This window comes from Grammomys surdaster, unplaced genomic scaffold, assembly GCF_004785775.1.
Source record: "Grammomys surdaster isolate TR1022 unplaced genomic scaffold, NIH_TR_1.0 126121, whole genome shotgun sequence".
Lineage (NCBI taxonomy): Eukaryota > Metazoa > Chordata > Mammalia > Rodentia > Muridae > Grammomys > Grammomys surdaster.
In genome coordinates, this window is record NW_021620929.1 from 5,243,709 (window position 1) to 5,266,895 (window position 23,187).

General features: G+C 47.8%; 1 protein-coding gene across 1 annotated transcript in view; it reads right to left on the reverse strand.

Moving 5' to 3' along the window:
* Window positions 1–2,378: 2,378 nt before the first annotated feature.
* Window positions 2,379–23,187, reverse strand: part of Wwc1 (WW and C2 domain containing 1) — a 146,856-nt gene continuing 126,047 nt past the window's right edge. The window contains exons 17-23 of the mRNA XM_028756466.1: window positions 22,858–22,949; window positions 16,187–16,316; window positions 14,868–15,032; window positions 7,826–7,918; window positions 5,465–5,698; window positions 4,369–4,490; window positions 2,379–3,203 (exon numbers count right to left, since the gene is read on the reverse strand). Coding sequence (XP_028612299.1) covers window positions 3,137–3,203; window positions 4,369–4,490; window positions 5,465–5,698; window positions 7,826–7,918; window positions 14,868–15,032; window positions 16,187–16,316; window positions 22,858–22,949 — 903 coding nt within the window. The 3' untranslated portion in view covers window positions 2,379–3,136. The remainder of the gene's footprint in view (window positions 3,204–4,368; window positions 4,491–5,464; window positions 5,699–7,825; window positions 7,919–14,867; window positions 15,033–16,186; window positions 16,317–22,857; window positions 22,950–23,187) is intronic.

The following is a 23,187-nucleotide window of genomic DNA, read 5'->3' on the forward strand; positions in this document are numbered from 1 at the left end:
CTCTCTCTCTCTCTCTCTCTCTCTCTCTCTCTCTCTCTCTCTCTCTCATTGTTTCACTCTGCTACTCCTGTGTTGGGAGCCAAGTCCTAGCCAAAAGTGGCTATCATCTTTGCAGCCACTTCGAGCCATATACCTTGCCAAGAGACTTGTTTTCTACAGCCTATAACATCTGAGCGCACTGTGATAAACATCTTGTTTTTCTCACATCTTGTTTTGCTGTTTAGTGCCCCCAGCTGCAAGGCGCATGTGGTATCCATACTGCAAGGCACATGGCAAAGTGCCTTTAGCTGTGTTCCCCTGCTTGTCCATGTGGGCAAGGCACGTGGAAAAGCGTATAAATACCCAGGATTTCTTTTCAATAAGAGAGACTTGATCAGACCCTCTGTCTTGTCTCCATTCTTCAAGTCTCTCGCCCCTCCATCCCCACTCTCTCTCTTGCTAGACCCTGACCCACGGACTCGAGCAGCAGAACGAGCTGGGACAGAGTGGCCCCCGAACTTGGGGCAGCTTGGGCCAGTACATTCCTGGCTGCCCTGGAACTTGCTATGTAGAACAGGTTGGCCCCAAACTCACAGAGATCTGTCTTCCTCTGCTTCCTGAATACTGGAATTAAAAGCATGTGCCAGTACACCCAGCTGAGAGAATTTTTCTTTATAAACAAAACAAGACCTAGAAAAATGGCTCTGTGGTTAAGAGCCCTTGCTACTCTTCCAAGTGACTAGAGTTTCTGGTACTCATGTCAGATGAACCATGACCACCAATAACTCTTATGTGAGTGTGTGTGTTTGTGTGTGTGTATGAAACCTTTACAATCAAACAAGGCCATCCTAGACTACAGAATAAGTTTGAGACCAAGCTGGAGTCAATATATAACAAAATAAAATAAAATAAAATGTACATCGAGGAGATGGAGGGATGGCTCAGAGGTTAAGAGCACTGACTTCTATGCCAGAAGACCTGGGTTCAATTCCCAGCACCCACATGGTGGCAAACAACTGTCTGTAACTCCAGTTCCAAGGGGATCCAATGCCCTCTTTTGGTCTCTGGTCATTGTACCCACATGCAGGGGTGCATAGACATCCCTCCAGTGTCAGTTTTTAAGGACAGGTTTTTATACTGCTGAGATGGTCTCAAACTCCTGCATCCACCTTGCAGGTGCTGGGGTCACAGACAAACATGCACACTCATACATATAAAATAGAAGTGAATATATTTCCATCCATCCATCCATCCATCTTAAAAAAGTACACCAAAGTCATGCTGATAAACCCAGAAAGGCTGAGGCAAGACAACTGTTTTGAGTTTGAGGCCAGCCTGAGCTACACAGTGAGACCCTGTCTCAGAATAACAAAACCACAAATCGTAAAATAGGGATGATCATAATAGTACCTTCTGTATAGGATATTGTAAAGATAAACCAGCTAAAAATAAACTTTTAGTGTCTAGGTCTGTGGTGAAGGGAAAGATGCGGTTCTACAGCTACTGTGTGGCCTTTGGACTCGGTATGGTTAGGTACTACCTTTTAAAATAATAAAACAAGGCTTAAACTTTGTATTAGTTTTAATTATGTGTACTTGTGTGTGTCGGGCTGTATGTACACATGAGCATGAATGTATGCAGAGTTACAGGTGGTTGTCAGCCGACTGAGATGGGTGCTGGGCACCAGTCGTCATTCTCTGGAAAAGCAGTAAGCATTCTTAACTGCTGAGACATCTCTCATGTCCCATTAATCATTTATTTATGTGCATTGTGTGTGCATGCATGTCTGTGCATAGTGGGTATGCATAGAGGCCGGAAGAGGGTCTCAGAACCCTGAAACTGGAATTACATATAGCTGTGAGCCACCGTGTGGCTGCTTGGACTCAAATACTGGTCCCCTGGAAGAGCAGCCAGTGCCTTTAACCCCTGAGCCATCTCTCCAGGCTCAGTTTTTAAGGACAGGTTTTCATACTGCTGAGATGGTTTTGAACTCCCACGTCCACCTTCCAGGTGCTGGGATCACAGACATACGACACCAGACCTTAGGTTCCCAAAGAGCTGAGCAGTCACATTAATCTAACGGAAAAATAAGTATAACGTGAAAAATAAAAGAAAAAAGAAAACAAAAGAAATTTCCAGCCGGGCAGTGGTGGCGCACGCCTTTAATCTCAGCACTTGGGAGGCAGAGGCAGGCGAATTTCTGAGTTTGAGGCCAGCGTGGTCTACAGAGTGAGTTCCAGGACAGCCAGGGCTACACAGAGAAACCCTGTCTAGAAAAAACCAAACCAAACCAAACCAAAACCAAAACAAACAAACAAACAAAAAAATTCCAGGACTGGGAGATGAGTGAAACCAGGGAAATAAAACTGAAGATTTAACGGAGACAAATGACGAGAAACTCTTTCTTAAAAGGCCACTTTATTGATAGAGATAGATCCGAACGCAGTTCTCCGCAGCCCTCCCCTCACTCCCATAGCGGTGTCACTGGGCATCTGAGATGGGTGTGGCCTGTCACCATTCTGGGCTGGCCTTGCTCAGCCAGCTCCGTGCTACCTGCTTCAGGTCAGGTGGCCACATGAAAGACACATCACAGCTCACAACGATCCATGGACAGTCTTTGAATTCCCCCACGATTTCTGTACATTCTCCTCTTTGTATTATTGTACAAAATAACGTTAACTAGGGCAGGTTAGCTGTGCTGTGCCACCTGGGGGACCTCCTCTGAGGATTACCACCCCTCAAATACAACTTTTCTTTTTATTGCAGGGAAACCTCTAAAAGTTGTTGCTGTACAAAAAGAAAACTCTAGACAATTTTAAGACTAGCAGCCATTTAACGCCTGCTTTAGTTCATTTAAATTCTTTCCCAAAAATACATTCCTAAATATACAAACTATACAATCTTGTCATTTTAATGCTGGTTTTTTGTTTGTTTGGTTTTTGTTGTTGTTGTTATGGTTGCTTTGTCTTTTTTTTTTTTTTTTAAATAATAGCAAGAAAATCTGAACTAAAAAAAAAAAATCTGTTTGTCTTCAAACCGATGAGAGCGCTCGGGGACTTGTGACTCAGTACCTTCATATAATGCCTCATAAATAACTTTAGTCACAGTCAGCCTTCACAGCATGGTCCGTGCAACAAAGGAAATACTTTTCTGGTGGTTAGACGTCATCTGCAGAGAGAGCTGGGATGTTTATCCGAGGCCGGGTGAAAAATGCCATTTTCTCCCTGTGATGGAAAACAGGTGTTTCAACTTTACTCAGCATACATATACACATACACGCATACATACATACACACACACTATATATACTACATATATAGATCTATATATTATATACTATATATAGTAGAATATATGTATATGTATTTTCGTTCTTGTTCTGGGTCAGGGCATCATGCATACCAAGCACGTAGTCTGCCACTGAGCTACACCCCAATCTGTTTGCTGTATACTATAGGATATTTAGTGACAGCCCTGGCTACTATTAAATGCTGTTAACATGGCTGAACTCTGGCTATGAAATCTGAAATCTGTGGACACTGAGCACGGTGGCATATGCCTCTAATCTCAGCAACTTGAGAGGCTGATGAACAAACATAGCTTGGGTCCATGATTTTGAGGTCTTAGCCACATAGGCCCATCTTTAAAAACAACAAACAAACAAACAAACAACCTCCACACATTGTCAAATATCCTTTGTATCGAGTGACATAGAGGATAAAATCATGCCTGACCTATTAGCATATCAAGTACCTTTTGCCCAATGCAGGAAACACATACATATGCATATATTTGTGTGTGTGTGTGTGTGTACAAGAACATTGGTTTATTTTTGGTTTTCGTGTGTGTTTGAGGCAGGGTCTCATGGAACACAGGATGGCCTTGACTCACAGTATAGTGGATGGAGGATGAATCTAAATCCCTTCGTGTTGGAAGGCCCACACCAAATGACACTTGTGTCCCTCCTCTGACGTGTAGGCCCAGCAAGGCACGCACATAGCTAGGATTATATTAGGCAGACAAACAAGCAGAGCCAGGAAGCTAGGTGACCATCCAGTATATCCCACCCCCCTCTTGTCACCAGCCAGGCTCCTGCAATTACCAGATACTGGAAAGGCTGACAGGAAAGGATGAGCCAAGTGGCTCGTTCATGAAGCAAGAGGATCTCACAAACTGGGCTGAGCTGTGTGGGGACTGGTACCAGAGCACCACGGTGCTCACAGCGTTACAGGAGCCTGGCAGAAGATGAACATCTGTTCCCATGTAAGCTACAGCTCTGCTCAAGCAACGGGGCAGTCAGTGCCCAGGAGGAGGGATTATGAGGCCAGCCAAGGTGATAAGGGCCGGTAGGCCGGTGGGGTATCGGAAAGTGTGAGATCACACACTCACCTGAAAGACTGCACTTCTGGGGGCTCCTTACAGCTCTGGCCTCGAAGCCGGTGCACATCCTTGGCAGCCGCTCTCATCATCTTGTCGGCTCGCAGCTCGCTCTTGTGCTCCACTCGATCCACCTGTGAGGCAAAGCAAACAAGGGTGTGACGTGAGAGAGAGAGCCCTCCGGCCTGCAGGCTCACTGTCGGCAACACAGAGTCTGTACCCTAGGGTCTGCTTTGTGTAGAAGGGCCATGGGCTATGCTCACATCAGCGGCCTGCGAGGACTGACGCGGGGACTAGAAGCCCTATGTGTGTCTGAAGGAAGTGTGCTTGGAGACACCTGGTAAAGTGCATGTCTTACCTGCTCCTCAGGTGCTTGGGAGGGGAGATTTTACAGTTGCTTTAATTTTACAGACCAAGAAATTGACTCAATTTTGTTGTTTTTCTTTTGGTTTTTGTTTTTAAATTTTAAAAAAATGTATTTAGTTTTATATATACACATATATATATACATATATACACACACATATATATGTATGTATACATACACACACACACACACACACACACACATATATGAGTGCTCTATCTGCATGTACACCTGTGTGCCAGAGGAGGGCATCGGATCGCATTACAGATGGTTGTGAGCCACCATGTGGTTGCTGGGAATTGAACTCAAGAACCTCTGGAAGAATAGCCACTGCTCTTAACCACTGAGCCATCTTCTTTCCGGCTCCCTTCTTTTGTTTGATTTTTTTTTTTTTTGGTTGTTGTTTTGCTTTTTGTTTATTTGTAATTGAGACAGGGTTTTAGTCTAGCTTAGTCATCTAGACTAGAATTCAGTATATGGTTTAGGCAGGTGTTGAACTGTTAATTCTCCTGCTTCGGCCTGCTGTTACATGCGTGCCCCACCTGGAAAAGGTGCTTGCTGTATCTGATGAAAGATTCATGGTGAGTGCTTCTGAATCATTAAGCACTCACAGAAAAAACACCAACGGAAACGCCTGTAGAGCGAAGAAGAAGCCGAGGGCCTCCCAGGTCCCTGAACTCTCCAGGGAACCTGCAGTGGGGTCACAGGACTGCTGAAAGGCAGCCAGCCAGTGGTACTCACCCTCTTCTCCAGCATCCTCAGCAGCAGGCGGAAGCGCTCATCTTCACGAAGCCACTGTGGCAGCTCCTTCTCCCCATGGTTCTTAGCTTGCTCCAAATGCTCCTTCAGCTCCTTCAGCACTGAGATCTCCTGAGTCAGCTGGCTGTGCCAGGTCCTCGTGGCCTGCAGGTCCAGTTCTAGGTCCAGCGAGGTGCGGATCAGGCGCTCTGTGCGCAGGGACTTGACGGAAGAAGGCTGCGGGGGTGGGAATGATGCTCATGCCCGCCTGAGGCTTCAGCCCAGACACACCACAGATCTGAGTCTCCTGGACCCCAGGACCCACCTTCCTTTATGTACAGTCGCCCTCCCCTTACAGAGCACACTCTCACGGTCACACAGCATGTGTACCATGTACAGAGACCCCGTTGTCCTGATGCTCGGGTTCCCGTTTCATGCCAGCCCTCCGCGGGCCCAGTTGTTAGCATCTACACAGGCCGGGCTCTAGGTTAGAGTGGGTGGAGCATAGGGGGTGGGGGAAGGCGGAGAGTTGAGATTCCTTTGCAGTGCTTAGGGCATTAGCATTCTGTGAATGGTGTGTGGTGCTACCCTGCCCTCAGGTTCTGCCTCAATGCGTGGTCTACTGGGCCGCCAGTAGCCAGACTCTGCTTAAGACTTCGGCTGTGCCGGGCCTTGGTGGCGCACGCCTTTAATCCCAGCACTTGGGAGGCAGAGGCAGGTGGATTTCTGAGTTCGAGGCCAGCCTGGTCTACCGAGTGAGTTCCAGGACAGCCAGGGCTACACAGAGAAACCCTGTCTCGAAAAAAAAACCAAAAAAAAATCCCAAAAAACCCAAACAAACAAAAAAAACCCAAAAAACAAAAACCAAAAAACAAAAGACTTCGGCTGTCTGTGACACAGTGCAGCTCCCAAGGCATGATGTTTTTGTTGCTGATATATTTTTTTTAATTTTTAAATTTTTATATTTATTTATTTATTTATTTATTTGTTTATTTATTTACTTACTTAGGTTTTTTTTTGAGACAGGGTTTCTCTGTGCATCCCTGGCTGTCCTGGAACTCACTCTGTAGACCAGGCTAGCCTCGAACTCAGAAATCCACCTGCCTCTGCCTCCCAAGTGCTGGGATTAAAGGTGTGCGCCACCACTGTCCAGCTAAATTTTTATTTTTCTAAATTTTCTTTTGTGGGTAGGTTACAAGGATGGAAGACTGTTAAGGAAGGTCTAGAAAAATGAGTGGGATTGGGGTGCATGATGTGAAATTTACAAAGAATCAATAAAAACTTAAAGATCGGGACAGTGGTGGGGCATGCCTTTAATCCCGGCACTCGGGAGGCACAGGCAGGGGATCTCTATAAATTCAAGGCCAGCCTCATCTATAGAGAAAATTCCAAGACAGCCAGGGCTACACAGACAAACACCTATCTCAAAAGGAAAGACAAAAGGTTCAGCTATGTGGGAGGGGCCGTGTTGTGAGAAGGGGCAAGAGGCCTGCTGGAATTCCTTCAGTTTTTGGACCAATCCATCCCTGAAATCAGTCTCACATGCTGTGGGCTCGTTAGACTGTGTTATTGCTTTAGTATGTTTTGTTTTGTGGCGTTAGCCTTTGCACACACTAGGCAAGCACCCTCTCAGTGATCTCTAGGGCTATGGCTGGATTTTACAAAGGCCTGCATGCTAAAATAGCTGTAGCATTTAGAAAAGTGCCAGAGCAGCGTATTGGGTGTCTCCCCCCATGTCTCCATCTTACTGCCTTGAGACAGGGTCTCTCACTGGACCAGGACTTGCCATTTTGGTTAGGCCTGGCTAATGAGCTCTCAGGATCTACCCGTGTCTCGATCTCACCAGTAATACTGGGGTTACAGACAGACACAACCAAGCCTAGCTTTTAATGGGGGGGGGGTTCAAACTTGAGTCCTTGTGCTTGTAAAACAAGTGTCCTTACCCATTGAGTCATTTCCCCAGCCCCTGACAAGCATAATTGTAGGGACGGAAATGTGGAAGTTCTAGACTAGTCCTCCAGAGTGAGCGTCTGTCTGTCTGTCTGTCTGTCTGCCTGCCTGCCTGGTCTATCATTATGTGTGTGTATGCATGTCCGAGAATGACTGAATGTGCATGCATGGTACACGTGTAGAGGTAAGAGGACAACTGTGTGTGTGAAGTTGGTTCTCGACTTAGACTTTTCCGTGGGTTCCTAGGATCGAACTCAGTCATCAAGGTCACACAGCAAGCAGCTTTCTCTGCAGAGCCATCCCACCCGCCCTGTCCTACCCACTCGCCCTTTTCCCTGACACAGCAGCCTCTGGCTAGCCATAGGCCTTCCTGAAGAGCAGCAGGCACACAAAGAGCCTTAAGGTGACTCCTACCCTCTTCATCCTGACGCTGCGCCGCTCCAGGGAGTTTCGAACAAAAGGTGGCTTCTTGGACAGTGTAGAGCTATCACTGTCACTTCGGTTCAGCTGCAAGAGAGAAACCGGAGGAAGTCAGGCATGGGAAGAGTGTGTTCTGGACCCTCGTCCCGACCTCCCCAAAAAAGGTTCAGTGGGAACAGGAAGACATTACCTCCTCAAATACTACCCAGACACTGAGCTTTCTATTCCAGGCTTTGCTCTGAACTTCCCATCCCTTTAAGGTGACCATTGGCTAAACATGCATTAGGTGTGGTGTGTGCCATTGTCCTGTCTCCATATGACCCTAAATTAGATGAGGCACCTTGGGGTATCCTCACAACATTGTTCAAGGACAGTCGTGTACAGGGCATAAATGCTCAGGAGTCATCGAACCTGCCCAAAGCCACTGAAGAGCTGCTCGGCAGGGTGTGATGAGGTGGCACTGTAGGACATACTGTCCCTTTGTCCTGCCATGCAAAGAGTGGCTTACACCCACTTGTCCCTATCATCTAGAGAGTCCACCTTTAAGTGACTCAAAAGGAACCAATTTGGAGACAGATATTTGGGCCAGAGAGAGAGCTCAGTGGTACAGCCTGAGCCGTGCATGTTGGGTCTTCAGTACAGTAAGCGAAGAGATGCATGGTGGGAAGGAGGGTACCCCAAGGCCAAGGAGACACACCCATATGGAGAAAGAATATACAGTTTCTGCTAAAGTTGAGCTTAGCCATCTTCCCACTCAAATCCTTGCATTGGCCATGTTTCATGTTTCTCCAGAGGCCCCCATTCTCATCTACGACAGCCTTTCTCCAGCAGGTGAGGACGGGGTGATTTCTTGGTTAAGTCCTATTTCCTAAAGGAGCAGGGTTAACAGGCGCTGTGCTGCTGCACCTGTCCGGCACCTGTCAGTTCACGGCTGTGGGTCTCTACCCAGAAGCTATTGGTGTCATTATTTTCGTGGCTATTCATCATTGACCAGACACAGGGCGATCGTCACGCAAACGGCGAGCACGTGGGTGGAGCCCCTAACTCCACGCTTGGTGGCTTAGTTATAGCTTCAGTTCAGACAAAGGTTCCAGAGAGACAAAGATGGTTTCACAGTTCACAAGCAGAGATCACCAAATGGAGACTCCACAGCCCAGGGTGCTACCACCGAGCTGTGCACAGCACTGCGGGATTCATGTAGAGACGTATACTGGTTACACGAGGGACCCGAAGACGGCCTCACACTTAACTGCTTCAATTAGAGGTGTTTGTTTATTTATTTTATGTATAGGAGTACACTGTGGCTGTCTTCGGACATACCAGAAGAGATTTACCCATTACAGATAGTTGTAAGCCACCATGTAGTTGCTGGGAATTGAACTCTGGATCTGTGGAAGAGCAGTCAGTACACTTAACCACTGAGCCATCTCTCCAGCGCCAGGACAGTTGATCCTTAAGCCCCAGATGTTTATATATTAAAAATCAAAGTTATTAGGTAGCAGGGAAGACTACATTCATTCTTGAACTTTACTTTTAGTTTTAGGAGACGAGGGCTCATGGAGTCCAGGTTGGCCTTGGACTATCTATGGAGCCGAGGCTGGCCTCAAATCTCCCGGCTCTACCTCCTAAATGCTGGAATTACACAACCATACGATTGTGTGAGTTTTTAATGTCACTCCTTCTCCTTCCCAGACATTCTAATATGTTTACACTCAAACATGATAGAGAATCATTGTCTTTAATTTTACGTCACAGGGAGCCCGACTTGGTGGTTGCAGGCCAGTAGCTCCTGCTTGTCGGAAGGCCGAGGCAGAAGGATTACAAAGTCAAGGTTGGCCTGAGCTTTAGAGTAAGTGCAAGGCTGGCGTGGGCTTCAGAATGAAAGCCTGTCTCAAAAGAAAAGGTAAAATAGACCATGGCTATACTTGGTGCTCGAGGATTTGCTCACCGTACACAAGGCCCCGGATTTAATTCCTCTGTGTTATAAAATTATAATCGTTAATAAATAAAAATAAGGTCACAGGAGAGAAAGTTAGAGGACTGTGTGCACTTGGTCAAAGGCAACCAACAACAAATGACAAAGCAGGTGCTGCGGACTGCTGCAGGAAACAGAATTCACCGTCCCTGTCCTGGACGCAGAAATCCAAGACAGCGACTAAGCAAATGCATGAAGCTACTGGAAGGAGTGATGATCAGGCTACAGGAAGCCTTAGAGGAGATAAGGCTGGATGGCAGCAAGTGGCAAGCTCCAGAGTTAGCCATTAGCTTGGCACTCCAGCAGCTCTGTGCCTCAAGTCATGGGGCCTCAGTTTTTCTATCTATAAAATGGGTACGAATGCAATGGGCTGCTTTATAGTGTAGTTTGTAAGCTTAATAATAAGAAAACATTTTGGGGCTATGGAGACAATGTAATTGGTAATAGAATTTGCTGCTCAACACTCCTGTCACAAGCCAGGCGTGGCCACATGTGTACCTGTAAGCCTAGCACTCTTGGGGTGGAGACAGGAGGATCACTGCCAGCTTAACTCTGAGTTTGGTTGGAGACCTTGTCTCAAGGAAATAAGGCAAGAGTGATAGAACAGGACACAGGGTGTCCTCTTCTGGCCTTTGTGTGTGTGCAGAGAAGCATGCATATATGCTATGCACACACATGTACCAGCATGTGCACATTGAACCATACACATACACACACACTCATAAATCACATTACATCCCAACCACACAACATGTACACACATATCCACTCACTCATACACCAAAAAATGAAAATAAAGAAAATTGAAAAAAAACCTCAAGAAACCTATTTTGGGGGATGGTAGGGAGATTGGCTTGAAGATGCAATTCTAGCCCAGGACAGAAAAACTGCATTTTGTGATTCTCAGTCAGAAACAAGGCTGGTCTCTCGGTAGAGAAGTCTCTTGTTTCCAAGACCCTTACAGTTAGAGTCAGGCCGGCACTAGTCTGCCAATTGCATGCAGTTGCCCTAGGCTTTGAATCTCAACTCAGCTTAGTTTGCCAGGGTGCATGTGTGTGTGTGTGTGTGTGTGTATGTGGTTTCACACTGAGGCAGGCTAGTTGCTTGTGTTGCACAAATGCACCACACCTGCCCTCATCTCAGGGGGAAACTCCCACAGCAAGTGGAGAAAACAGCAGCACAATCAGAGTTTGGGTGGCCCGAGGTGGCAGGAGGCATCAGCAGAGCAGGCCTCACTGATCTTCTCTTTCGGGTCATAAGCACTGTGACACCACGGCACTGATAACAGATGGCTATTGGGGATGGAGAGATGGGTCAGTGGTTAAGAGCACCTGCTGTTCATGTAGAGGACCCGAGTTCGGTTCCCAGCACCCATGTCAGGCAGCTCACAGTCACAGTTCATACCTCCAATTCCAGGTCTGGGAGATCCAGCAGCCTCTTCCAGTCTCCAGAGAACACGTGCACTCTGGCATATGCTCGCACAGACACATACGCATTCACTGAAGAAGGAGAGCTAGCTACTATATAACCGATGGGACGGCTGTACAGATGAGTAACACTTCACTGAAATGCTTCCATTTCAGTCATAACAAAATCTCAGCTATATTCTAATTCCGATAATAAACAAGCATTAATTTCCCCTGGTGTAGCCAACCACTGATTTCCCTCGGTGTGACTTCTGAAGAGTGGCATTCGTTTATTTTATTTTTCACTGCATGCTTATGAGGTAGTTGATCTGCAAAAGCTGAGGTCTTAGTTGTTACCCCAAAGGCCTAACTCCTTTGGCTGCCCTGTCCCCCACCCCTGCCTGAAGCACTGATTGATCTTTCTCTCCATGGTCGTGAGCTGACCTAACTGTAGCATCCTTCAGTAGAATGCAGGGTCTCCAACATCAGTGTTCCATGACTTCAGGAAATCCTGCATTTCCTATAAGCTTTGCAGCCCATATGCGCTGGGCCTGCAGAGCTCCCACAGATGTCGATTGGCTTGAATGATTAGCTTGAGACTTAACCCAGAAGAGGAGGCCTCTGTTTTCACTGGGAAGGACTTCAGGAAAGGCTTTGTGAGGGGCATCCAGTGACTTTAATTTGTGCAGTTTGAGGTGATGGAGGGAGGAAGCTTCCCATGCAGTCTCATGACTTTAGGCCTTGGAGATAGGCTCCTGAGACCTTGGAAAATTCCCCTCCCCTCTCCAAAAACGAGAGAGGAAGGGTGTTTCTACTGATTCTTACTACTCAGTGGATCTGTAAGGTTCTGGGCAGGGAAGGTAAGTAGCAAGCATCACTTCAGCCCAGGATGCAGAGAAGACAGGCGCACGTCTTAGGTATGCTACCATCGAGGCAGGCTGCAAGCAGCAGCTGGTTCTAGAGCCCAGGCAACCAGAATGACTGACCCCTTAGACTTGGTAAATACCCAGACGCTCCATGCATGAAGGAAAGTAGGCTGCCTCAGAAAGGGTTCAGGACCTCACAGGGTGGCATCTGGGAGAGAGAGGGGTGGTGGTGGTGGTGGTGGTGGTGGTGGAAATATTGAGGTAGGGGATGAAATGCAGAGTTCTGGGCCAACTGCTGCCCTGAGAGAAGATGTGGCCTGGGGGGTCTCAAAGAATCCCTTCCTCTACTCTTTCCACCCTTCCTCCCCTGAACTGAAAGGTAATGTCAAATGCTATTCTCTTTAAATCTCTTTAAGTTGGAATGTTAACCATAGATCAATTGAAGAAAAGAATTGGGCCGAGGCAGAGCTCCAGCCCAGCATCCTCAGTATCTCAAAAACCAACGAGCAACCACCGGCCTCTACAGCCCACGGCCAGGCTCTTGGCCAGCTCTACGGGGTCTGTTAAACTATCTGAGGATGGCAGGATGCCCACAGGCCATACATACAGCAGGCAAGGCTCGTGAGCTCAGCGAGTGGCCACTGGGAAGAGAGGGCAGCCCATGAATGGTAAGGAAGAAAGCTCACAGGAAGTATATTGCCGTTGACGAACAGGCCTGGTTATCAAGCCTTTCCTTTTATAAACCCCCAGTACAGAGCACCGGACACAGGGCATTGCGAATGCTAAGCTACTAGGCGAACAGTCTGCCATTAAACTAAATCTCTAAGCTGGTAAGTTCTCACTTATCTTGTTTAGGGTATGTGGGGTGTGGGGCTGCAAGGGGTGGGAGGGTTGTAGCCCACTCTGGTCTTGAATTCCTGAGATTCCTGCCTCATCAACTCTCCAAATTGCTCAGATTTATAGGTAGGTGGGCAACATCACCAAGCCAGTTCTTGGTTTCTACATAGAGTCTGCCATATATGGCAGGCTAGTCTCAAACTGAGGATCCTCCTGCCTCAGTCTTTCTAAGTCCCAGGGTCACAGTTTGCTATCTTTCTCACCCTTTAACTAACACACCCCCGTCAACCTCATAGAACACTTAATTTCTTTTTGAGGTAGGATTCTATGTAGCCTAGGCTAGCCTTGAAATTGCTAGGTAGCCAAAGACGACTTAGAATTCCTGGACATTCTGTCAATTCCTCCCGGCTGCTAGTACTGCAGGCTCGTGTCCTCTCCCACCTCCCCCAACGGACACGACCTGGAGCTCTTTCAGGTAAGGGCCATCACACTCAGCCAGGTACTTGGTTTCGGTTGTATTTCATGGTGTACACAGTCACAAACAGTTTCGTTGCAATGCAACTCAAAACTAAAGCAGCCAGCAGCATCTTGCTGTGGTGTTCACACACACAGAGTCTTTAAAATACATGTGCAAGAACATTCAATGAAGAGGAAACAGTTGGTAAATGAGTATTCTGGGAAGCAAGACAGTGGTTTTAGTGGGTTGGTCTGGTTTAGTGGGTTTAGTGGGTTCAAATGGTAAATGCTGTATCTATCTCAAGGTCTGGTTGCTCCAAGATGAGCAGAGCTTCATGTACACCAGCTTTTGTTGTGTAAACCTTGGCCCCCAAGTTATCCATGACTGGTTAATAAAGATGCCTACAGCCTACAGCTGGGCAGAAGAGAGGTAGGCGGGGCTAAAGGTTCCTGGGCTTGGCGTCTCAGGCAGAGATGGAGGAGGAGGAGTGAGGTCACAGGGGAAGAAGATGCCCTAGAGCAGGTGGATCGTGAGCACATGGCCATGAGGGCCAGCCTGTTGGAGTAAGAGAGGCCCAGGCAGAATATAGCAAGAATATTGGGGTTATGGATAGGAAAGTAGACAAAATAGCACAAAGGGTTGATATGTGCACAGCTCAAGTACATTTAAAAGGTTTATTATAAATACAATGGTTTGTGTCTTTTATTTGGGAACTAAACCATCTAAGGTGAGATGGAGACCCCCAAATAACATTTACCACAAGAGACACACCAAAGCCAGGCTGACCTTGAACTCTCAAACTCCAGGTCCTCCAGCCTTAGGCATGCACCCAGTAGCTGAGATCACAGCTGTACAGGGCTACTCTCACGTTTTGTGCCTTTCAATTTTTAAGTCGTGAGGGAAGCTGCCTCCTCCTCTTGGCTGCAACGGCATATTCTTTGTTCTTTAAAAAGTTTATTTTCTGTCTGTGTAGGGTATGTGTGTGTACACATGTGGAGTCTGGGTGTGGTCTTCTACCACTCTGTGCTTTATTCCCTGTGAGACAAGGTCTTTTTATTCACCCCAAAGCCAGTAACCTTGTCTAGGTTGGTTGATAGTGAGGTCCTGGGGTCCGCCTGTTTCTGTGCCCAGTGCTGAAGTTAAGGCACGTGTGGCTATGTCTGGCTTTTACACGGGTGCTAAGGTATTTAAACTTACGCTCTCATGTTTGCACGGTAAGTGCTCTTACCCACTATATCACTCAGGGCCACATGCCAGCTGGTTTTATTCTATCAATCGATTGAGTAAAAAGTCCCAAGGAATGGGCGTATATATTCCCCATTGAATACATGAAGGAAGCCGACGCCCATGGAATTAACCTACCAGAGATGCCCAAGACACACTGTGAGAGTAAGATGCAGTTTGAGAGTAACCCCTACTTGCATCCAGAGTTGGAGTAGACCCCTGGCTCCTCTGAGGGGTGGGGAAGGTACCGTCACACGTACTGCTTGCTTACCCGACACACATACTGGCTCTGGGGTCCAGGTGAGAAGGTCTTGGAGCGGATGATGGTATTCCCTCGAAGAAATGGCCCTGGTGAGGGAGCACCCACCCGCCGGTCCTTGGGGCGCACCACAGTGGGGCATGGGGCCACGCTGTCAGTATTGGTCTCTCTGTCCACCTGTGGAAGAAGTCAGTTTTTACACCAATGTCCCCTGAGTCTCAGGGCGCTCTCTTGGTCTACTTGGCAACTCCCACAGAATTCTATTATTTCGCTTTTGGCCTCAGGCACAGATGGACTTCTTAGGCTCTCACGTTGCTGGCCTCAGCAGCTGCACCGAGCAGAATGACAATCGCCAGAGTGGCCACTCCCACTCTTCAACCGCTGGGACTGGAGGAGGCATCGGTAGCTCCTGTAAACCATGGTGGTACTCAGGTTCTAGTGTGTGTACTTAAGCACCAGCTATACCCAAGACCTCCTAGCTCCCAGAGTAACGGTCCTAGCCAGTACTCTGATATTTTTTCTGGAATTAAGGAGGCAACTAGCAAACCACCTTTTGACAATAGGTCCATGATAAATCATGGATTATAAGAAGCTTAAAATCCCAGTACTCAGGAAACTGAGTTCAAGGCCAGCCTGGGCTACACAGTGAGACCCTGTCAAAACAAACAAACAAACAAACAAACAAACAACAAACAAGCGTACAGATCATCATGTTCTCTACTGCCTGCATACAGTAGCCACTGGCAATAAATGACACAAACACAGCCCAGAAACTTAGCAGGAACAGCACATGCTTGAGTGCTATTAGAGCGCCCTCTGGTGGGAGAACTCAGTATAGTGGAGTCAGAAAAAGTACTTGTTTTGTTCTAGGACTCCGTGGCACTGGAAGCTCTACCCCAGGGCTATGTTCAAGAACACCAGGTATGTTAGCTGCAGGCATCCCGAGGGCACTGACAATACAGATCTCAGCTCCAGGCCTCTGAGCAAGGCTGGTGTTACTGTGTGCATGTTATAGATGATGAAATAGAGGCTAGGTGGGAATGAAGCTAGCTACCCAAGACTACATAACCCGGCAGGGGCACAGATGGGCTCTGAACTAAGACTGCAAGGCTTGAGATCTGATTAGAGAGAAACAGGGAAGCCATGGAGGACAGAAGAGAAGGTTGGGATGCATCAGCCCCTGCTGGTGCACTGTTGTCTCCAAATACAAATCAAAGCACACCACTTCTGAGCACAGTACCCACTTGGAGAGCTGTCCCCTGATGCTGACAGCCTTTTCTGACAGGCCAGACAGAGATGAAAGATCATCTTCTCAGGCTGCCTCATTTTACCTTTAATGCTGGGCACTCCTCTGCCTCTGGGGAGACCTTTTCAGCGAAGACATCTTCCTCTCCCTCCTCTTCCTCTCTCTCTTCCTCCTCAGCTACTGCCTCATTCTCGCTGGCCTCTTCCTCATATGTCCTGTGGCGACATAATGCTATGGTTATTGCCCCCAGACACCATTCCACCTCTATTCCCCTGCCCGGAAGTGCATCCAGGCAGGGTCTCTAAGACTTATGATCTAAGGGTAGGTATCAAAAGAACCTTCAGTATGTGGCTAGCTGGAGTTCAGTATCAAAGCAGTTTCCTAGCATGTCTGATGTCCCAGGTTCTACCACTAGGACCCAAACAGAATAACCAATTTTATTATTAATTTGTGTATGTGCATGTATGTGTATTCACGTCTGTATGTGTGCATTTGAGTGCAAGTGCCCATGGAAGCCAGAAGGGGGCGCTAAGATACAGACCATTCCATATGAGAAAAGTGCCCCTCTATCTACCTTAGCCACCAGCCTCCCTTCGATTCCCTGGTGGCCCCCCAGTGGGCTTCCTGATGTTATAGATTGAATCAGATATTTCTTGAGTTTCATATAAGAAGAGTCAGACAACTCATGCTCTGGCATCCTTGGTGTCTGGTAGCATATTTTGAAGTCCCTCCAGGCCCTACAACCATCAGTAGCTCATTTCTTTTGTATTACTGAGTAATATTCCACGGGCTGTGGTGTGTTTAGTGCTGCATCAGTCTCTGAACATCGAACTGCGGCTGTCTCTCACACACCGAAGTTCTATGAACACCTGTGGACAACTCTTTGGTATGGAGCCAGGTTGTCATTTCTGTTAGATATTACTGGTTAAGGTGGCCAAAGTTTGAAACATCCCGGAACTGTATTTCCCACAGTTCCAGAGGCTGATGTCCAAGATCAAGGTTATACAGAACGTATGTCTTCTCCTGAGGTCCCTTTCTTTGGCTTGCAGAAGATGGCTCCTTCCTGCTGTCTTCACTTGGTGTTTTCTGTGCTCAGGAGCACCTGGTGTCTCCTTATATGCCCAAATTCCCCCTTTTTATAAAGCTACCCATCAGGTGGGATCAGGTTCACTCTACTTTTTGTTTGTTTGTTTTGTCTGATTTTCCAAGATAGGTTTCTCTGCCCCGGAGTTACTCTGTAGACCAGGCTGGCCTTGAACTCAGAGATCTGCCTGCCCCTGCTTTCCGAGTGCTGGAATTAAAGGTGTGTGCCACCACTGCCTGGCTTGATTACTTATTTCTTTATGGCTATCCTGGGATTGAATTCTGGACCCTATGCACACGTAAGCACTCTACCACGGGCTACATCGCAGCCAACAGACTCTCCCATCCTTTCTGTTAGACGTTCCATAGTTTCTGTTCTGATGCTAAAGATAAAGCTGTGGCTCAAACCAGAGTAACTTTTGGTTGAGGTGAAATAAGAATAAAAATTAATTTTCCCATCTGTATAGCTAAGTGTTCAGTACCATTTGCTGAACAGCCCATACTCTGGTGACATGCCTGTCACCTGTCCCCTGGTCTCCAGAGCTGGAAGGAACTGTGAGACTAATAGGCTGCACATGTTGGGTGGTAATTTACATCTCACCCCATCTTGACTTCTCAAAGATGTACATGCCTGCCAGGCCCTGGCCTGTGAGAGCAGAGTCACCATGCTGAGCCACTAGAATCCCAGCCAAAGCAGAATGTGACATACAGTCTGTTGTGAGGCGCACTGTGGGGAAACACAGCATCTCCCCGAGGCATCCCAGCGGGGGCAGTCAACCTCTGTCTGATGGAGACTCCTCCCCACTAAGGAGGGAAGTTGCGATAAGGGAGTTTTGCTCTCCTTTCTCTCCTCTAATGCCCCAATAACCTCGATAGCCTTAGACACACAGATCCACAGGTAGCAAACACAGAGAGCAATCTGCAGGAGTCACTCACTCAGCAGCCCTTCTTGGCTGCTTCAGAAAGTCAACAGTGGTCACCTCACAGTGCACGGGCTGACAGCCTAATCCAGTGCCACAGGCTGCTAACAGGGAGCAGCTTAGCCCAACTAAACACTTGACTGCTAGGCTAGTCTCTGCTATTTTACTGTAAATCTCATCGAAATGTTCCAGGACAGGGGAAAAAAAGACTGCACTCGATCTTTATAGTGCAGAGAAACAATACACAAGGCATCTTTTACCCACTGTAGCGGCAAACCAAGAGACGAACGAAAAACGCCAGCCGATGTTATCACGTGTCTCTGAGCAGAGTGAGAATGTGGACAAATGATGCTCTCTTCAGGCAAGTTAGTGGCATCATCAGTCAAGTCACGAACATGGGCTTCATTCAGTTTGTATTTTGGCGGTGCTGGAAGCCGAACCCCAGACCAGGCAAAACTCTGTATCAGGCCAACACTCTGCTACTGAGCTGTATCCTCAGCCCCAAATGTACACATTCTAGGTCAGTACAGTAGTTCAATTTAATGCTGGAGAGTGCCTGTTCAGGGTATTTTTTTTTTCCCGAGACAGGGTTTCTCTGTGTAGCCCTGGCTGTCCTGGAACTCACTCTGTAGACCAGGCTGGCCTCAAACTCAGAAATTCGCCTGCCTCTGCCTCCCAAGTGCTGGGATTAAAGGCGTGCGCCACCACCGCCTGGCTGTTCAGGGTATTCTTAGTCTCTGTTGCTGAGAGTGTTTCCAGTCTAACAAGCCTACCAGAGAATGTGACGTGTATGTTGCAAGGTGACATGCTTGGGCTCAGGGACACAGCAGGGCCACCTGTGAACATTGCTTCAGACAGACATACGTCTGAGTTTTCACTCTCCCAAGGTTTGAGATGATCTTCTGTGTTTTCTTTCTGGTCAATTATCATGTATGAACATGAGTGAAGGTAACTTCCCGAAGTTGGTCCTCTCGCTCTATCTACTGTGTGGATTCTGGGGATTGAACTCAGGTTGTCAGGCTTGGGGGCAAGAGCCTTTCCACACTGAGCCACCCTGCTGGCTGCCTCTTTCTGTGTTTTGCCTGTGGCCCTTCAAAAGAAACAAATGTAGTTTTCCACTGAGTGTGGTGATGTACACCTGATCTCAGAGAGCTGGAGGCCAGTGTTGCCCCAGAGCAGACTGAGGGAGAGAAACGCTCCTCTGGATGCTAACAACGAAGGCGCCTAAACAGTTAAAAAGGGGGGGGGGAGGGTAGCACAGATATATTCATTGGGCCTTAATACTGCAAGTATCCTAGTGCAGAGGGCTGATCTCGGGAGACTTCCACTGGACGCCAGAGTGCAGCAGGTGCGTCGAAGCTGGTGATTGCCCCAGGATCAAAAGCCACCTCCAGGCCTCAGAAAGGGAGCTGCAGATGGACCTACCCCACCACAGCAGCTCTGGGAGGCCTGGCCCTCTTTGTAAGTTGGCATCTGGGAAGTGTGAATGGCAGGGGGTGGGGAGAGAGGGGGCCACGAGGGGAGCAAGAACAGAAGGTCGTTGCTAGGAGACAGCTTGAAAAGTCTCAGCATTAGCTTGGAATTCAGGAGAAACCACTGATCTTGTGCCAGGGTGCGGGGAGAGGGGACCTGGGCTGATTCTGGCATCAGACCTTAGCTTGGGTGACTGTCAGCAGAAGGGTTGCCAGGGACAGAGAGTGAGATGGACACTGTGACCAACCCAGAAACAAAGGAATACAAGATTCCAGTGGCCTGGTATGCTCTTCAACACAGGGAAAAATGGCAAAAGAGTGTGCGTGCCAGCGACTACCACCAATGGGCCCAATCCAGCCTGCTGCTTTCTTTCCTGGGAAGTTGAAGCTGTGAATTGCTTTTATAGGTATGTTGATTTTTGTGTGGTGACAGGGTCTCAGAGTATCCTAGGCTAGCCTTGAACTCATTATGTGGCCAAGGGAAACCTTGAAATTTGATTCCCCTGCCTCCACCTCCAGAGTGCATACACTGGATTTACAGGCCATGTGGCAACACACCAAGTTTGTGGTGTGCTGGGGAATTGAACCCAGGACCTACCTACATTCCCCAGTCTATTTTTTTTTCTTTTTTAGAAATCTGAAGGTTTTTTTTTTTAAATTGGATATTTTCTTTCTTTATCCCAGTCCATTTTTTTTTTAAATACCGTAATAAAAAGGGCAATGATCATTGTGGCATTAAACACATGCTAAGAAATGTCGGCTCTAGCAGCCGTAGATGGGACTGTTGACAGAACACAGACTCTGCCGCTGGTTACTCATGGCCCATGGCTGCGTTCACATGGTAGAGGCAACTTGACAGACACAGAGGAAGCTGTGTGGCCACAGCAGATGGTATTTACCATCTGGTCCTGTCCCGGAAACATATGGTGACCCCTGGAGTTAAAGATTGTATGGGTGGTGGGGGGCTCCTTCCAAGACCAATTACAGAACTTGGGACTATACCAGTGATAACACACAAAAAAGGAGCTATTAAGCGTGTCTTCTAGGTTGTTGGCTGCAATAGAAAGTCTGCTCACCCCCTGTTCTCAGCAGCTAAGGTATGGACTAAGCCAAGTGTCCACTAGCAACCGTGGTCTGCATACACTGAATGCTAGTCAGCCATGATAGCGGTCACGTGACCTGTGACAACACGTAAGGCCCTAAAGGACATTAGGTTAAGGGAAAGATGGCAGGTGCAGAAAGACAAACACTGCCCTTATCCTTTATGTACGTAATCAGAAAGTTGACCTCACAGAGAAGAAGGGAGAATGGTAGATCTAAGAGAAGAGGCCTCACATGGTGAGTACCATGTGACTCAGAGAGGAAAATAAGTCCTGCTGTGCTCTGCACAATCTGGCTACAGTTAACAGTGTGCCGTGTATAAGAATGGCTAAAAGAAACTGGGCATAGTGCAGGCAGGGGTTAGAGGATTATCTAGAAATCTGAGAGGAGTCTGGTCTGCATAGCAACTGCTGGGGTAGCCAGGGCTCCATAGTCAGGTGCTATCTCAAAAACAGAACAAAAGTCCCCAGGGTGCTCTATGAAGAAGTTACATCAGCCATTTTCTCCCTGTGACTGTGACAGACTGCAGTTACCAAAATATGATGCTGTCTCCTGCATGTGTGCAAGAATGACTTGTCATTATTTTGGGGGGAAGGAGATGGTGTTCCAGACGGGGTTTCTCTGTGCAGCCCTGGCGGTGCTGGAACTCACTCTGTAGACCAAGCTGGCCTCAAATGCAGAGACCCACCTGCCTCTGCCTCCCAAGTGCTGGAATTAAAGGTGTGTGCCACCATCACCCTGCTACATGTAGGTTTTTTTTTTTTTAAAGTAAAAGTATAGAGGACTTCAAAGTGAGACCCTGTCTCAAACGACAAGAGACAAATAAAAGACCCTTTACAAAGTCAGCACTGAAACTCTAGCAGAGGTCTCGACTGCTGATGTGTGTGGCGCCATCTTGCTGTCCTTGTGAAAGAATACAGTAGCACTGAGCCACACTGTATCTGCGGTATGGAACACTGTATCACACAGTGGAGTAGATCTTGTCTAGACATTCTGATTGGCTCAGGGAGAAAGCTTCCCAATACCTAGTAGGTCTTTGGCATTGCCCCTTAGCCCTGCCTTTCGTTTTAAATACGGGGAGGTGCCAGGAGGAAGAAGTACTTTCTTTTGAAGCTGTTGACTTTCTCCAGCCCTCCTCTGAGGTGGAGCTAGCTCCTCTGCCTCAGATCCATTCCTGCCTCTTTGCTTTGGTGGCAGAGACTTGATTTTCACATCTAAGCAACAGTGCTCATTTCTCACACTCCCTCACAGAGGAATGGACCACACATGGCCAAGGCTAGCCAAGGCGAAACCCGTGGAAGGTGCTCTGTGTGATTTGCAGAAGAACTTCTGGGCTGTGAGATACACAAGCACGGTCATCTTTAATCTTTCCTGGTGGATGACTGCCTCATGGCAGGGGTACAACAGTCATCTTGTCCTGTAAAGCAGCCTCGATGATGAGGTCTCATAGTAAAGATAGCAAACTGGGGGTAGCGGGGGTGGGGAGGGGTGGGTGGGGCTGGGGGTATGGGGAGGGAGGGAGGAGAAGACCTGGGTTCCCAGGAACTCTATGGAGCTGGGAGACTGGATTGTTTCCTTCTGTTCTTAAGTAACAAAGAAACAGCTTTAATAATTTCCTCCTCCTCCTCCTCTTTTCTCTCCTTCTTCCGGCGCTGGGAATTGAACGGATGACCTTATGCATGCTTGGCAAGTACTCTGCCAGTGAGCTTCATTCCCAACCCATCCCCTTTCTCTTATCTCTTCCATCTATTCCTAGTAACCAAGTACAAGTCTTACTGTATAATTCATGGCGAATGATTTAAATTTAAAATCTGTAGTAGAGCTTAAATTTTTTTTCCATGTCATCTAGATTGGCCTTGAACTTACTGCAATCTTTCTGCGTAAGTCCCCCAGGTGCTGGGATTACAGATGTGAGCCTCCGTGACTGTTTTGCTTGTTTTAGGCCTAAATAAATGTCAGCATCCCAAAACAAACAATCACATCACAGAGGGAAGGAACAAGACACAGGAGATTCACGGAACACAAACTGGGCAAGGGTTTAGGGTGCCACTGTGCCAAGCTAGCCTTTTTGCCCCAAGTGACTGTAAGCACAGGTATTTGATGCTCTCTGGGGAACCTGGCCACAGACACTATGTGGTCAGAGACCTCTGTGTCTAGCTCCATGGGGTGTGCTCACTTACCAGCTGCCCTCCAGTGTCTGGGAGCTGCTTCTCCCCTCCTTCCTCTTCTCTAGCTCCACAGCTGTCTGTTCTAGCAAGGCAGACACAGCATCCTGCAGAGACAGAGTCCAGCCAGGTCAGCAGGGATCCTTGGGGCTACCCTACCCACCAGACATCCCAGCCACGTGACCCTTCTAGAGAACACAGGGAACATCCCAAAGGCTGATGCGTCCAAGCATCTGGCCTCTGGTCAGTCAACATGGGAAGTATTGTTTCGGTCTCATCAGGTAGTCTGCTGAGCATATCTCTCTCTCTCTCTCTCTCTCTCTCTCTCTCTCTCTCTCTCTCTCT